The sequence below is a fragment of the Oncorhynchus mykiss genome, chromosome 18, assembly GCF_013265735.2.
Source record: "Oncorhynchus mykiss isolate Arlee chromosome 18, USDA_OmykA_1.1, whole genome shotgun sequence".
Lineage (NCBI taxonomy): Eukaryota > Metazoa > Chordata > Actinopteri > Salmoniformes > Salmonidae > Oncorhynchus > Oncorhynchus mykiss.
This window is the reverse complement of record NC_048582.1, coordinates 65,513,782-65,531,978: the sequence shown is the minus strand read 5'-3', so window position 1 is coordinate 65,531,978 and position 18,197 is coordinate 65,513,782. Positions and strand designations below refer to the sequence as shown.

Below are 18,197 nucleotides of genomic sequence, written 5' to 3'. Positions count from 1 at the left end.
ACAGTTGGTTGAGGTGGGTCTCTGGTGCTGGTGATGATATTGATGTCGATCACAATGCTACATCAGTGGGCAGTTGGTTGGAGGGCTGTCTGGCCAATGGCCGTCTGTGTCTTAACAAGCCCCCTGGCCCATCCTCTGCCCAGTCTAACACCCAGATAGCGTCCTCTTCCTACCCACCGTACACTGCCCTCTCTGTAGAGGCCGCAGATGCTGCCGTTGCCCCAGCAATGTTTGCCAGGCAGCTGAGGAGGAAGTGTGAATTTAGATTGCAGGTGGAATCATGGGCTTTGGGTCTTGGGGCGGGCTGCTTTGGGGCTTGGTGCGGGCGGCTTTGGGGCTTGGGGCGGGCGGCTTTGGGGCTTGGGGCGGGCTGCTTTGGGGCATGCACTGCAGCCTCAATTAGCCTAGCTAGCCAACGTTAGCACGCTTAACTAGCTTCCCCCGGTTTGATACAATCAATAGAGGTACTACATAATCATATTGGATGATGAATAACCTAGCTATGGCAGCTACTAGTAATGAGTCGGCTTGGTTGGTTGGTTGCTGTGTCTCATATCTGCCTGCCTGCTACCCATGTCACTCACAGTACGGCCCATCCCCCTCCTGGTAGAGCGGAACATATCTCCCTTCCCTCGTGTTTTATCAGCTCCAGTCAATAAAGTAGCTTAAAAAATGACTTAGGGGCGCTGTACTGCAGCGCCAGCTGTGCCACCAGAGACTCTGGGCTCGCGCCCAGGCTCTGTCGTAACCGGCCGCGACCGGGAGGTCCGTGGGGCGACGCACAATTGGCCTACCGTCGTCCGGGTTAGGGAGGGTTTGGCCGGTAGGGAAATCCTTGTCTCATCGCGCACCAGCGACGCCTGTGGTGGGCCGGGCGCAGTGCGCGCTAACCAAGGTTGCCAGGTGCACAGTGTTTCCTCCGACACATTGGTGCGGCTGGCTTCCGGGTTGGATGGCGCTGTGTTTAAGAAGCAGTGTGGCTTGGTTGGGTTGTGTATCGGAGGACGCATGACTTTCAACCTTCGTCTCTCCCGAGCCCGTACGGGAGTTGTAGCGATGAGACAAGATAGTAGCTACTACAACAATTGGATACCACGAAATTGGGGAGAAAAAGGGGTAAAATTCAAACAAAAAAAACAACAACAAAAAACAAACAAAAATGACTTTTCTGCTGCTTCCCTCACTTTGATCGGATCGGGTCTAATTGTCCTCGGGTCCTGGTGGAAAAGCCCCAGGTCCATTTCGGTATGGGTCCAACTTTTTGGACCCATGAAGACCTCTAGTGCGAATGAGTTGTTTTACCACTCTGGTACAATGGTGTGAATTAGTTGTTTTAACACAGTGGAACTGTGGTGTGAATGAGTTGCTGTGCTACTCTGTACTGAGGTGTTAAACATGTCCCAGGCTCCACACTGGGCCTGTTTCTCACCTGTGAAAGTGAATCTCTGAAGACCAAGAAGTAGAGAGGGTAGTTCCATGAGATAAAGACATGATGAATTGAGGAACAGTCTGGGTCTTTAGCAGTCCGGTAAACTACCATCATTCATCTTTCAAACACTCAGGAGATTCCTGTCCCAAAAACTGTCTATCCATGACCTCTTCATCCAGCTTTAAATGACTCTTCCACCATGACCTCTTCATCCAGCTTTAAATGACTCTTCCATCATGACCTCTTCATCCAGCTATGACTCTTCCACCATGACCTCTTCATCCAGCTTTAAATGACTCTTCCATCATGACCTCTTCATCCAGTTTTAAATGACTCTTCCATCATGACCTCTTCATCCAGCTTTAAATGACTCTTCCATCATGACCTCTTCATCCAGCTTTAAATGACTCTTCCATCATGACCTCTTCATCCAGCTATGACTCTTCCACCATGACCTCTTCATCCAGCTTTAAATGACTCTTCCATCATGACCTCTTCATCCAGCTATGACTCTTCCACCATGACCTCTTCATCCAGCTTTAAATGACTCTTCCATCATGACCTCTTCATCCAGCTTTAAATGTCTCTTCCATCATGACCTCATCATGCACCGTTAAATGACTCTTTATTTCCTACTCCATCACTGTCTCTCACGATGGGATAGTTGGTTAGGTAGAGGGCCTGACCGGTCTCTCATGGTGGAATAGTCAGTTAGGTAGAGGGCCTGTCTCTCATGGTGGGATAGTTGGCTAGATAGAGGGCCGGTCTCTCATGGTGGGATAGTTGGCTAGATAGAGGGCCTGTCTCTCATGGTGGAATAGTTGGTTAGGTAGAGGACCTGTCTCTCATGGTGGAATAGTTGGTTAGGTAGAGGGCCTGTCTCTCATGGTGGGATAGTTGGCTAGATAGAGGGCCTGTCTCTCATGGTGGGATAGTTGGCTAGATAGAGGGCCTGTCTCTCATGGTGGAATAGTTGGCTATAGAGGGATAGAGGGATGAAGGAGTGTGGAGGGAGGGAGAGAGGAATGAGGGGAGTGTGAAGGGAGGGAGTGGGGGGAGGGATGAGGGGAGCGTGTGAAGGGAGGGAGACGGATGAGGGATAGGGAGGGAGAGAGGGATGAGGGAATAGAGTGAAGGGAGAGGGGAGAAGGATGAGGAGAGAGTGAGTGGAGGGAGATAGGAATGAGTGGAGAGAGAGAGAAGGGAGGGTTGAGGGGGAGAGTGTGAATGTCAAATCAAATCAAATCAAATTTATTTATATAGCCCTTCGTACATCAGCTGATATCTCAAAGTGCTACCAGAAACCCAGCCTAAAACCCCAAACAGCAAGCAATGCAGGTGTAGAAGCACGGTGGCTAGGAAAAACTCCCTAGAAAGGCCAAAACCTAGGAAGAAACCTAGAGAGGAACCAGGCTATGTGGGGTGGCCAGTCCTCTTCTGGCTGTGCCGGGTGGAGATTATAACAAAACATGGTCAAGATGTTCAAATGTTCATAAATGACCAGCATGGTCGAATAATAATAAGGCAGAATAGTTGAAACTGGAGCAGCAGCACAGTCAGGTGGACTGGGGACAGCAAGGAGTCATCATGTCAGGTATTCCTGGGGCATGGTCCTATGGCTCAGGTCCTCCGAGAGAGAGAAAGAAAGAGAGAATTAGAGAGAGCATATGTGGGATGGCCAGTCCTCTTCTGGCTGTGCCGGGTGGAGATTATAACAGAACATGGCCAAGATGTTCAAATGTTCATAAATGACCAGCATGGTCGAATAATAATAAGGCAGAACAGTTGAAACTGGAGCAGCAGCACAGCCAGGTGGACTGGGGACAGCAAGGAGTCATCATGTCAGGTAGTCCTGGGGCATGGTCCTAGGGCTCAGGTCCTCCGAGAGAGAGAAAGAGAGAAGGAGAGAATTAGAGAATGCACACTTAGATTCACACAGGACACCGAATAGGACAGGAGAAGTACTCCAGATATAACAAACTGACCCTAGCCCCCCGACACATAAACTACTGCAGCATAAATACTGGAGGCTGAGACAGGAGGGGTCAGGAGACACTGTGGCCCCATCCGAGGACACCCCCGGACAGGGCCAAACAGGAAGGATATAACCCCACCCACTTTGCCAAAGCACAGCCCCCACAACACTAGAGGGATATCTTCAACCACCAACTTACCATCCTGAGACAAGGCTGAGTATAGCCCACAAAGACCTCTGCCACGGCACAACCCAAGGGGGGGGAGGGGCGCCAACCCAGACAGGATGACCACATCAGTGACTCAACCAACTCAGGTGACGCACCCCCTCCAGGGATTTGATTTGATTTGATTTGAGAGTGTGAATGTCAGTTTAGTGAGTTTTCATTTTTGGGGGGGGGGGGGTGAGTTTGTTCTCATTTTTATCTTATTTAAACCATTCAACCACAAAGCAACATACTTGTATTGCTGGGGCACACTCGTTTAACACCCCATGGACACAGTGCTATAAATAACCTTGCCTGCCATGGTGTTCTTCACAGACAGATAGTGTTACAGCAAGTGCTATGGAGGTGCTATGAGGGAGATGCTGCTAGGTAGGTTTCTTTGCAGTTTGTCACAGAGAAATCACTGGCTGGAATACATATAGAGAAATTACAGGGAAATGACTCTGTTTTAGAGAAAGTGGATGTAGGGCAGGCATCGTGGTGACTCGGTAAGGAACCCAGACAGCCCCCTGGTCGTGAGCTGAGTCTTCAGGACCTGGTAGTGTAGTCATCAGGCTGTTCTGGAGTCTGTTGTTGTTCATATTAGGAGGGGCAGTCATCACAGTTGCAGCCCAGATCCCATCAAATTATTCACAAAGCGTCTCAGAGTAGGAGTGTTGATCTAGGATCAGTTTTGCCGTAATGAATAGGATTGCATGGACATGGGATCCTGATCCTACTCTTAGATGCATATGAATATGTGTCTTGATACTGTGAGGGGATCTGAGAGCCCCTCTAACAGGCAGCTAACGACTTGGAACCCATTGATACTGTTGGGATGTTCTCCCTCTGTTATCCTGATATGACTAGATATGTACTGTATGGTGAGGAATCATTGTCTGTCATGTTGTTTTCGTAGGGAAAGGTGTATTGCAATGTGTGAATCAAATGAATATGATGTGTTCTCCCAACACAAGGTGTAGTTAGCCTGGTCCTGGATCTGTTTGTGCTGTCATGCCAACTGGGATCAGGCTACAGTGTTGACCCTGCTGTCACGCCTACTGGGACCAGGCTACAGTGTTGACCCTGCTGTCACGCCTACTGGGACCAGGCTACAGTGTTGACCCTGCTGTCACGCCTACCCCCTCTCTCCAGCGCTCAACGTTGCTGGTCTACTAATCACCGGCCCTGGCAAGCATTATTACACACCTGGTCCCCATCATTACACACACCTGGTTCCATCATTACACACACCTGGTTCCCATCATTACACACACCTCCTCCCACCATTACACACCTGGTTCCCATCATTACACACACCTCCTCCCAGCATTACACACCTGGTCCCCATCATTACACACACCTGGTTCCCATCATTACACACACCTCCTCCCATTCATTACACACCTGGTCCCATCATTACACACCTGGTCCCATTATTACATACCTGGTCCCCATAATTACACACACCTCCTCCCACCATTACACACCTGGTTCCATTATTACACACACCTGGTTCCCATCATTACACACACCTCCTCCCATTCATTACACACCTGGTCCCATTATTACACACACCTGGTCCCCATCATTACACCTCCTCCCACCATTACACACCTGGTTCCCATCATTACACACACCTGTACTTCGTCATTACACACACCTGGACGTCATCATTACACACACCTGGTTCCCATCATTACACACACCTGGACGTCATCATTACACACACCTGGTTCCCATCATTACACACACCTGGGCGCCATCATTACACACACCTGGTTCCCATCATTACACACACCTGGACATCATCATTACACACACCTGGTCCCCATCATTACACACACCTGGACGTCATCATTACACACACATGGTCCCCATCATTACACACTCCTCCTCCCACCATTATACACCTGGTCCCCATCATTACACACACCTGTACTTCATCGTTACACACACCTGGTCCCCATCATTACACACACCTGGTCCCCGATTTATTATTCACACCTGGACTTCATCATCACCTTGATTACCTTCCCTTTATTTAGCCCTCAGTAATCAGGCAGTATTAGTTTGCTTTCATGTTCAGTACGCGGCTCTAGATTTTTTCCCCCATTTGCCTTGCATCTTTGTAATTCAACTCTCCTTCTGCTCCTGCTTCCTGACTCCCTGTGTATACATGACACCTGTAGAACGCTGTTCCACCCTTCTGGACTTGTGTTAAAGGATGTGTTACCTTGTCAGGTAAAGTTGTATTGGTTTGTTTCATAAGACTTTGATTTCCATAGATGTTTTGTTTGTCAGCGACGTGATGTAATATCTTAAATTGTTGAAGAAAGGCTTAGTTTGGGCCAACGATGATAATAATATATGACTGACCACCTCGATTCGGTCTTAGGTAGCAAAATTTTGTTGTTTTTTACATTGGATAAAAGTAGAGACTCAGAAAATGCACTGCAGTTGAGGAACAATGGGAAAGTAATTCTGCTTTGAAAGTTGATAAACTTCTAAGAAAATGGCCCTTGAATGTTTTGGCATACCTACTTGAGAGCTTTGCTTTGTCTACACCCGTTCAGCATTATTCACACCCTCTTAAGCTATAGTCCCACCCATCTCTTTAAGGATTCACATGTGAGGCCATGTGGTAAACAAATGCTATATCACATAAAATCAATGTTTATTTGTCATATAAAAGGTATAAACGCTACAGTGATAGTACTTGCATAGTAGAAATATCAAAAACAAAGTGTCCAGATAAAAATATGTTATAAATATTTAATTGTTATTAGATGACGATTACCCGACACACTTGTCCAAGTTGATGGGTCATGTGAAATAAATGCTATAACCAGCCCTCAGCCACATCTTGCTAAGTGGATGGGACACTATTTTCTAGACATCTACACATGTTCATGAAATACAATAAATTGCCGTAATCACCCCCAGACATACCTGGCTAATTTGATGGGTCATGTAATAATTCAGCCGAAGTGAAGTCTCTTGTTTAGACGTGTAGCTAGCTAGCTAAACAACGAACTGGCATAACCCCAACTCAACCTACTAGCAATCTGTAGGTAGCTAAATCTAACCAACTAGGTTCAATGTTAACTAGCTAATATTAGGCTATAACATGCAATGCAAATGGTTTTCTGATTCTAATAATATTACTACACAGATTATACACCTAATGTTAGCTAGCAAGCCAGCAACCCAATGTTTGCTAGCTAACTAACAGTATGCTTTAATTTGCAATAAAATGACTTTCTGCCCAAATTAGAAACTTATCTGGAAAATGTAGCTAGACTCTTACCCGTATACATGGAGGAAGGCGTAACGGAAAACTGTAACCATTTAACTCAGTTTTGTTTGTAGCTAAATCTGGTTTGGCCGGCTTCATGTCAAGTCACGCCGGTCCACACTAACCGTGGCGTGTGCAAAAAGTAGCCAATCACTTTTTCCTACTGATCTGTCGAAAGTGCCCGCTAAATTCAGGGTTATTGAGAAAAGTAGCAATGCTTTTGTAGTTCTCTATGGCTAACTTTCAAACGTAAAAAAAATGACGTGGTAAGAAAGGACTGTCAACACATACTGAGCAGCTCACGTTACAGACAGAAGCATGCTACATGGCAGAACAATCTAAACTCATCTCCCGGCATGTCCAGCCCATACATTATCTTAGCCAATCATGGCTAGTGGGAAGGTTCCTGTGTTTTTCCATGACTAAACCAACTGGGCTTGTAAATTTAACCATTTTTATTTCTATTTATGGATGGAACACAAGTTTGTTAATAAAACCTTCTTCGGGATCGGTGTCCCTTGAGCTAACGTAGGCTAATGCGATTAGCATGAGGTTGTAAGTAACAAGAACATTTCCCAGGACATAGACATATCTGATATTGGCAGAAAGCTTACATTCTTCTTAATCTAACTGCACTGTCCAGTTTACAGTAGCTATTGCAATGAAATAATACCATGCCATCGTTTTGAGGAGAGTGCATCATTTTGAACATGAATATTAGGCACATTTGGGCAGTCCAAAACTTTGCACATACACTGCTGCCATCTAGTGGACAAAATCTAAATTGCACCTGGGCTGGAATAATACATTATGGCCTTTCTCTTGCATTTCAAAGATGATGGTAAAAAAAAAAACGGTTAGTTTCTTCTTTGCATTATCTTTTTCCAGATATATTCTGTTATATTCTCCTATATTCCTTTCACATTTCCACAAAGTTCAAAGTGTTTCCTTTCAAATGGTTCCAAGAATATGCATATCCTTGCTTCAGGGCCTGAGTTACAGGCAGTTAGATTTGGGTATGTCATTTAAGGTGAAGATTGAAAAAAAGGGAGGTATTCTTAAGGCACATGAAAGTTCACATGTTCTAGAAGCCATTTCTGCTAAAAAAATAAATAAAGCATTTTGAATAAAAATTGTACAAAATATGTTGAAATGCTGCTCCTGCAACATACGCCTAGTTTCCTGAAGCGAGTCACATATCCTAGACAACTCATGTAGACACACACATTCACAACTAACACTAACCCTAAATCTAACCCTAACACACACAACACTAACCCTGACACTAAACCCTCTAGAAAAAGCTTTTTTCCTTATGCTGACTAACATAATGTCCCCAGTTGGTTAAATGTTAGTTTAGTATTAAGTATAGTTACACACACACACACACACACACACACACACACACACACACACACACACAACCTTGCAGCACCGTCACTAACACTGTACCATTGTGTGGCAGGAGCCAGAGCAGATACATACACCCAGCCACAGCCCAGCACTAAATGGCCTCATAGTTCTCCATAATGGAGACAATGGAGGCATATGTTCACATTGGACTATCACACTCCAACAGCATAGAGGATATGACAGGGGAATGGGAGGGAGGGGCCAAAAACGAAGGATCTGAGATAGAGACGTGGTCCTGAGGCCCCTCCAGGTCTGCGTCCAAAACAGCACCCTATTCCCTATAAAGTGGACTGTTTTTTTGACTAGAGCCCCGTGGACCCTGATCAAAAGTACTGCAAGGTAGAGAGTAGTCTGCCATTAGAGACGTAGCCCAGGAGTTGCTGCTGCGCCCCAGTTCTGTCGGCGGGCGATTCCACAAGGTTGAATAATTGGGCCACGGCATTATGAGGTCTTCTTGGCTCATGGTGGAGCCTAGAACATCACCCTATTTATGAACCAGACCAAACCCCCCTTCAGACCAGCGATTGAAACCAGGTCGTAAACACCAGGTCTGCATCTCAAATGGAACCCCCTTGTGCCTTCGGAAAGTACTCAGACACCTTGACTTTTTCCACATTTTTGTTAAGTTACGGCCTTATTCTAAAATTGATAAAAGAGTTGTTTTTCCCTCATCATTCTAAACACAATACTCCATAATGACTAAGCAAAAACAGGTTGTTAGAATATTTAGCTAATTTAAATATATATATTTTTAAAGGAAATATCACATAAGTATTCAGACCTTTTCCTCAGTACTTTGTGGAAGCACCTTTGGCAGCGATTACAGTCTTGAGTCTTCTTGGGTGTGAAGCTACAAGCTTGGCACACCTGTCTTTGGGGGGTTTCTCCCATTCTTCTCTGCAGTTCCTCTCAAGCTCTGTCAGGTTGGATGGGGAGCATTGCTGCACAGATATTTTCAGGTCTCTCCAGAAATGTTCGATTGGGGCCCCTCAAGGACATTCAGAGACTTGTCCCGAAGCCACTGCTGCATTGTCTTTTGCTGTGCGCTTAGGGTTGTTGTCCTGCTGGAAAGGTGAACCTTTCCCCCGGCATGAAATTCTGAGCGCTCTGGAGCAGGTTTTCATCAAGGATCTCTCTGTACTTTGCTCTGTTCATCTTTGCCTCGATCCTGACTAGTCTCCCTGTCCCTGCCGCTGAAAAACATCCCTACAGCATGATGCTGTCACCACCATGATTGCAAAAGGGTTTTCTAATGATCAATTTGCTTTTAAAATTATAAACTTGGATTAGCTAACACAACGTACCATTGGAACACTGGAGTGACTGTTGCTGATAATTGGCCTCTTTACACCTATGTAGATATTCCATAAAAAAATCTGCCGTTTCCAGCTACAATAGTCATTTACAACATTAACAATGTCTACACTGTATTTCTGATAAATTTGATGTTATATTAATGGACAAAAAATGTATTTTTTTCCCCCAAAATAAGGGCATTTCTAAGTGACTCCAAACTTTTGAACGGTAGTGTGTGTGTGTGTGTGTGTGTATATATAATATACACACACACATACAGTTGACATTGGAAGTTAACACCTTAGCCAAATACATTTAAATTCAGTTTTTCACACTTCCTGACATTTAATCCTAGACAATTTCCCGGTCTTAGGTCAATTAGGATCACCACTTTATTTTAAGAATGTGAAATGTCAGAATAATAGTAGAGAGAATTATTTATTTCAGCTTTTATTTCTTTCATCACATTCTCAGTGGGTCAGAAGTTCACATACACTCCATTAGTATTTGGTAGCATTGCCTTTAAATTGTTTAACTTGGGTCAAACATTTCGGGTAGCCACAAGCTTCCCACAATAAGTTGGGTGAATTTTGACCCATTCCTCCTGTCAGAGCTGGTGTAACTGAGTCAGGTTTGTAGGCCTCCTTGCTCGCACACACTTTTTCAGTTCTGCCCACAGATTTTGGAAATTGCATTTGGAAATTTTTCCCAAGGATGAACCAGACATGTGGAGGTCTACAATTTTCTTTCTGAGGTCTTGGCTAATTTCTTTTGATTTTCCCCTTATGTCAAGGAAAGAGGCACTGAGTTTGAAGGCAGGCCTTGAAATACATCCACAGGTCCACCTCTATTTGACTCAAATGATGTCAAGGAGCCTATCGGAAGCTTCTAACACCATGACATCATTTTCTGGAATTTTCCAAGCTGTTTAAAGGCAAAGTCAACGTAGTGTATGTAAACTTCTGACCCCCTGGAATTGTGATACATTAAATTATAAGTGAAATAATCGGTCTGTAAACAATTGTTGGAATAATTACTTGTGTCATGCACAAAGTAGATGTCCTAACTGACTTACCAAAACTATAGTTTAACAAGAAATTTGTGTAGTGGTTGAAAAACTAGTTTTAATGACTCCAACCTAAGTGTATGTAAACTTTCAACTTCAACTGTAAAATCTATATATTTTTTTTGGGGGGGGGATATAATATTTGACTAAAACATAATAATTTCAAAACTTCCTTACATTTGAATACGATCACATACTGTATATCTCTCTATTATGCGTGGGAATATCTTAGAACAGAATTCCAAAATTACAATCCCTCTGAGCTGATTTGCTGCAATACCATAACCCAGATATAGACTGACAGACCTGGTCTGCACCTGAAATGGCAGCCTACTCCCTCGACTTATTGTAGTTCTGTGGCCCAGCTATATCAGTCAAATCCCCCTGTCATAGCCCGGAGCTTAGTGTGAAGTTGAAACACAATTCCCCTGGTGTAGGTTTACACCGGGCAGCTTCCTCTGGGCAGGTGGTCAATATATCCTGGCCCCTTAGATCAGTATCGCACGTGATTCATCAAAACCTAGGGATTCTGGGAGGTCAGTGGGTTTGAGGGCCGCAGGGCCGTCTGTGTGTGGCTCTGGCAGGGGGACTTTATAGTGAACAAAGGGGTGTGAGGGGGAATAGATGAGGTTTGAGTGACTTTGGGGACTGTGGTCACACCTGTTAGTGGCTTAGGATGGATGCCATGCAGCTTTGTGAAACTAGGCCACTGGAACTGGAAGGAAGCCTTGAGTTAAGCTTGAGTATAGTACACCAGCACACACACACACACCAGCACACACACACACACCAGCACACACACACACACACACACACACACACACACACACACACACACACACACACACACACACACACACACACACACACACACACACACACACACACATGTCTTTCTGTGCATTTGACCATGTGATGGTTCTCTGTGTTCACCAGAGAGAGAGAGAGTCAGTGTGGTGCAGAGGTCCAGCCAGGCTGGAGGATCCCCTGGGGCAGAGGCTGTGTTCTTAATGACACCCTATTCCTCCAGTACTTTTGACCAGCGAATAGGGTTAATGTAGGGAATAGGGTGCCATTTGGGACGCAAACCGAGACTGTGTCCTTCAGAACAGATCATCTTCAGCTGACTGTGCAGCAGCCAAGGCCCCCCCTCTCTTTTCCCCCACTCTTTTCCCCCACTCTTTTCCCCCACTCTTTTCCCCCACTCTCTCCCCCCTCTCTTTCCCCCCACTCTTTCCCCCACTCTTTTCCCCCACTCTTTTCCCCCACTCTTTTCCCCCACTCTTTTCCCCCTCTCTTTTCCCCCCTCTCTTTCCCCCCCTCTCTTTCCCCCCCTCTCTTTCCCCCCACTCTTTCCCCCCACTCTTTTCCCCCACTCTTTTCCCCCACTCTTTTCCCCCACTCTTTTCCCCCCTCTCTTTCCCCCCCTCTCTTTCCCCCCTCTCTTTCCCCCCACTCTTTCCCCCCACTCTTTCCCCCCACTCTTTTCCCCCACTCTTTCCCCTCACTCTTTCCCCCCACTCTTTTCCCCCTCTCTTTTCCCCCCTCTCTTTCCCCCCCTCTCTTTCCCCCCTCTCTTTCCCCCCACTCTTTCCCCCCACTCTTTTCCCCCACTCTTTTCCCCCACTCTTTTCCCCCACTCTTTCCCCCGTCGCCCCCCCACTCTTTCCCCCCACTCTTTTCCCCCACTCTTTCCGCCGCCATTGTCGCAACCCCTATAACCAGCCTGTTCAACCTCTCTTTCGTATCATCTGAGATCCCCAAGGATTGGAAAGCTGCCGCGGTCATCCCCTTCTTCAAAGGGGGAGACACCCTGGACCCAAACTGTTACAGACCTATATCCATCCTTCCCTGACTTCCCATCCTGGCGGTCCTCCAGGATAGAGGATGGATATAGGTCTGTAACAGTTTAGAGGAGGATAGAGGAGAAGATGGTGGTCCTCCAGGATAGAGGAGAGGCTGGTGGTCCTCCAGGATAGAGGAGAGGCTGGCGGTCCTCCAGGATAGAGGAGAGGCTGGCAGTCCTTCAGGATAGAGGATGGCGGTCCTCCAGGATAGAGGAGAGGATGGCGGTCCTCCAGGATAGAGGAGAGGATGGCGGTCCTCCAGGGTAGAGGAGAGGATGGTGGTCCTCCAGGATAGAGGAGAGGCTGGCAGTCCTCCAGGATAGAGGAGAGAATGGCGGTCCTCTAGGATAGAGGCTGGCAGTCCTCCAGGATAGAGGAGAGGCTGGTGGTCCTCTAGGATAGAGGAGAGGCTGGCGGTCCTCCAGGATAGAGGAGAGGCTGGCGGTCCTCCAGGATAGAGGAGAGGCTGGCGGTCCTCCAGGATAGAGGAGAGGCTGGCGGTCCTCCAGGATAGAGGAGAGGCTGGCGGTCCTCCAGGATAGAGGAGAGGCTGGCGGTCCTCCAGGATAGAGGAGAGGCTGGCGGTCCTCCAGGATAGAGGAGAGGCTGGCGGTCCTCCAGGATAGAGGAGAGGCTGGTGGTCCTCTAGGATAGAGGCTGGCGGTCCTCCAGGATAGAGGAGAGGCTGGCGGTCCTCCAGGATAGAGGAGAGGATGGCAGTCCTCCAGGATACAGGAGAGGCTGGCAGTCCTCCAGGATAGAGGAGAGGCTGGTGGTCCTCTAGGATAGAGGCTGGTGGTCCTCTAGGATAGAGGCTGGCGGTCCTCCAGGATAGAGGAGAGGCTGGCGGTCCTCCAGGATAGAGGAGAGGCTGGCAGTCCTCCAGGATAGAGGAGAGGCTGGCAGTCCTCCAGGATAGAGGAGAGGCTGGCGGTCCTCCAGGATAGAGGAGAGGCTGGCGGTCCTCCAGGATAGAGGAGAGGCTGGCAGTCCCCCAGGATAGAGGAGAGGCTGGCGGTCCTCCAGGATAGAGGAGAGGCTGGCGGTCCTCCAGGATAGAGGAGAGGCTGGCGGTCCTCCAGGATAGAGGAGAGGCTGGCAGTCCCCCAGGATAGAGGAGAGGCTGGCAGTCCTCCAGGATAGAGGAGAGGCTGGCAGTCCTCCAGGATAGAGGAGAGGCTGGCGGTCCTCCAGGATAGAGGCTGGCGGTCATCCAGGATAGAGGCTGGCAGTCCTCCAGGATAGAGGAGAGGCTGGCAGTCCTCCAGGATAGAGGAGAGTCTGGTGGTCCTCCAGGATAGAGCAGAGGCTGGCGGTCCTCCAGGATAGAGCAGAGGCTGGCAGTCCTCCAGGATAGAGGAAAAGATGGCAGTCCTCCAGGATAGAGGAGAGGCTGGCAGTCCTCCAGGATAGAGGAGAGGCTGGCGGTCCTCCAGGATAGAGGCTGGTGGTCATCCAGGATAGAGGATGGTGGTCCTCCAGGATAGAGGAGAGGCTGGCGGTCCGCCAGGATAGAGGCTGGCGGTCATCCAGGATAGAGGATGGTGGTCCTCCAGGATAGAGGAGAGGCTGGCAGTCCTCCAGGATAGAGGAGTGGCTGGCGGTCATCCAGGATAGAGGAGAGGCTGGTGGTCCTCCAGGATAGAGTAGAGGCTGGTGGTCCTCCAGGATAGAGTAGAGGCTGGTGGTCCTCCAGGATAGAGGAGAGGCTGGTGGTCCTCCAGGATAGAGTAGAGGCTGGTGGTCCTCTAGGATAGAGTAGAGGCTGGTGGTCCTCCAGGATAGTGGCTGGCAGTCCTCCAGGATAGAGGAGAGGCTGGTGGTCCTCCAGGATAGAGGCTGGCGGTCCTCCAGGATGGTAGTCCTCTGAGGCGAGATATAGTTATTAAAACAGAGTAGTAAACTGGGTGGTTCGAGCCCTGAATGCTGATTGGCTGACAACTGTGGTGTGTCAGACGGTATACCACGGGTTTGACAACATATTTATTTTTACTGTTCTAATTTCGTTGTTAACCAGTTTATAATAGCAATAAGGCACCGCGGCAGTTTGTGGTATATGGCCAATGTATCACTGCGCTGCATCGTGTCTAAGAACAGCCCTTAGTCGTGCTATATTGGCCATATACCACACCCCCGAGGTGCCTTATTGCTTAAGTAGATAAGGGGTATAAATACCTTGTGTTACAAATGGAAAGACTCTCTGTGCTGTGTTGACTGTCCTTTCCTGGCATACCAATCACAACATGTCATATAGAGCTGGAAAGGGGTAGTATGTAACCTTGTTACAAATAGTAATACTGTTTGCAATACGCTGACTTTTGCCAGGTCTACCCTGTATTTCTGACCAATTTGATGTCATTATAAATGGACGCTTTACATGTTTTTATTTATTTCAAAACAAGGACATTTCTAAGTGACCCCAAACTTTTGAACGGTAGTGTATGTTATGTAGCTTTGTATCTAAATAAGGGACTGTGGTGTACTCCTGCATGAAGCATTTTTTCATTGAAATTATCAGTGCGTTAACAGGTTGTGTGTGTGTGTGTGTGTGTGTGTTTCAGTGTGAGGAACACCCCTCTCCTGGTGAAGGTTTGCTGCTCGGCCGTCCAGCTGCACATGCGGGGCAAGCCCAAGAGCGTAACCGTGGAGACCAAGGCCGGCCAGGCCAACGTAGACTTCAGGAAGAGCCGCGACGGTTTTACCCTCCTGATCCCATCCAACTGAGACAGTCACCACTAGCTCCCCCAGCCAATTACAAATCTGGACCTGGAAGCCAGTTCCACTGCTGATTTACATTCTTCCTCTCTAATATAGGACTGATTTAGACCTGGGACACCAGGTGGTGCAGTTCATTATCAGGTAGAACAGAAAAACCAGCAGTCCTCCAGACCTCCAGGCTCAGAGTTGAATAGACCTGATTTATCCTCTGGACTGTATCAAAGGGCTACAGTAGAGGGAGAGTGAATCCTCAACCCATTTCTCCACCCATGCAGTACACATATTCTTCAAAAGACGGTCACTCTCTCTAATGTCTGTGGTTCAGGCCAGAGATGGTCACCCCTCTAATGTCTGTGGTTCAGGCCAGAGATGGTCACTCTCTCTAATGTCTGTGGTTCAGGCCAGAGATGGTCACTCTCTCTAATGTCTGTGGTTCAGGCCAGAGATGGTCACCCCTCTAATGTCTGTGGTTCAGGCCAGAGATGGTCACCCCTCTAATGTCTGTGGTTCAGGCCAGAGATGGTCACCCCTCTAATGTCTGTGGTTCAGGCCAGAGATGGTCACCCCTCTAATGTCTGTGGTTCAGGCCAGAGATGGTCACTCTCTCTAATGTCTGTGGTTCAGGCCAGAGATGGTCACTCTCTCTAATGTCTGTGGTTCAGGCCAGAGATGGTCACTCTCTCTAATGTCTGTGGTTCAGACCAGAGATGGTCACTCTCTCTAATGTCTGTGGTTCAGGCCAGAGATGGTCACTCTCTCTAATGTCTGTGTTTCAGACCAGAGATGGTCACTCTCTCTAATGTCTGTGGTTCAGGCCAGAGATGGTCACCCCTCTAATGTCTGTGGTTCAGGCCAGAGATGGTCACCCCTCTAATGTCTGTGGTTCAGGCCAGAGATGGTCACCCCTCTAATGTCTGTGGTTCAGGCCAGAGATGGTCACCCCTCTAATGTCTGTGGTTCAGGCCAGAGATGGTCACTCTCTCTAATGTCTGGTTCAGGCCAGAGATGGTCACCCCTCTAATGTCTGTGGTTCAGGCCAGGGATGTTGGTATCGTCTGCTGTAATTTCAGATTCTTGGAACTTCATTTTATTAGATGAAAACCAAATCACTGTTTAAGACAATAGGCTTAGGATTTCTCATTGGCAGTTCGATGTTTTATTGTATTATACGGTATATGATGCTTACAGGTATAACCTTTGTTCACTTTTTTTGTACTTTTCCAAGGATGAAACAAAGACATATAGCCGAGAGACTGAAATTACACAACCAAGAGTGGCAATATTTCACATAGATTATTCAGACTAATTTCTCTTAGCTAGTGTGTTTTTATAACTAGTGTGTTTACTGAGAGGACATCTAATTTTACTGCCTTTGACCCATGGTGCATTATCTCACCACGCTGCCTTTGACCAATGGTGCATTATCTCACCACGCTGGCTTTGACCCATAGTGCATTATCTCACCACGCTGCCTTTGACCCATAGTGCATTATCTCACCACGCTGCCTTTGACCCATAGTGCATTATCTCACCACGCTGCCTTTGACCCATGGTGCATTATCTCACCACGCTGCCTTGAAAGGACACGATGTTCATATCATGACAATGAAACAAATGAAGAAGTAATTTATTAACATGTATTTTATCTCATTATGGTGGGAATGTTTATTCTACCAGAGTATATTACAATGTTTTGCAAGGAGGAATGGGAAAAAATTTCAGTCTCTCGATGTGCAAAACTGATAGAGACATACCCCAAGCGACTTACAGCTGTAATCGCAGCAAAAGGTGGCGCTACAAAGTATTAACTTAAGGGGGCTGAATAATTTTGCACGCCCAATTTTTCAGTTTTTGATTTGTTAAAAAAGTTTGAAATATCCAATAAATGTCGTTCCACTTCATGATTGTGTCCCACTTGTTGTTGATTCTTCAAAAAAAAATACAGTTTTATATCTTTATGTTTGAAGCCTGAAATGGGGCAAAAGGTCGCAAAGTTCAAGGGGGCCGAATACTTTCGCAAGGCACTGTATATCATGTTGACCAGGCTGGTGCTGGGTCCAGACAGACAGAGTATATCATGATGGCCAGTAAACAGTAAACATGACACACACAAAAGTTCCAAAATAATAATTACATTTAAAATGTCATATGTACAAATAGTGAAAGTACAAAAGGGAAAATAAATCAACATAAATATGGGTTGTATTTACAATGGTGTTTGTTCTTCACTGGTTGCCCTTTTCTTGTGGCAACTGGTCACACATCTTGCTGCTGTGATGGAACACTGTGGTATTTTACCCAGTAGATATGGAAGTTTATCAAAACTGGAATTGTCTTTCGAATTCTTTGTGAGTCTGTGTAATCTGAGAGAAATATGTGTCTCTAATATGGTCATACATTTGGCAGGAGGTTAGGAAGTGCATCTCAGTTTCCACTTCATTTTGTGGGCAGTGAGCACATAGCCTGTCTTCTCTTGAGAGCCATGTCTGCCTACGGCGGCCTTTCTTAATAGCAAGGCTCTGCTCACGGAGTCTGTACATAGTCAAAGCTTTCCTTAATTTTGGGTCAGTCACAGTGGTCAGGTATTCTGCCACTCTGTACTCTGTTTAGGTGCAAAAAGCATTCTACTTTGCTCAGTTTTTCTGTAAATTCTTTCCAATGTGTCAAGTAATTATCTTGTTTTCTCATGATTTAGTTGGGACTCTTCTCCAGGTTAATCTCTCTGTAGATGATGGCTTTGTTATGGAAGGAATGGGAATTGTTTCCTTTTAGGTGGTTGTAGAATTTAACGACTCTTTTCTGGATTTTGATCATTAGCGGGTATCGGTCTAATTCTGCTCTGCATGCATTATTTGGTGTTTTACGTTGTACAGTGAGGATATTTTGGCAGCATTCTGCATGCAGAATCTCAATTTGGTATTTGTCCAATTTTGTGAGTTGTTGGTTGGTG

The 18,197-nt window shown here is 46.7% G+C and overlaps 1 protein-coding gene across 1 annotated transcript in view; it reads left to right on the top strand.

The window, feature by feature from the left end:
* Nucleotides 1-17,037, top strand: part of LOC110496890 (unconventional myosin-Ig-like) — an 86,960-nt gene extending 69,923 nt beyond the window's left edge. Inside the window, exon 22 of the mRNA XM_036953558.1 lies at nt 15,091-17,037. Within this exon, the coding sequence (XP_036809453.1) occupies nt 15,091-15,253 (163 nt within the window). The 3' untranslated portion in view covers nt 15,254-17,037. The remainder of the gene's footprint in view (nt 1-15,090) is intronic.
* Nucleotides 17,038-18,197: the final 1,160 nt, after the last annotated feature.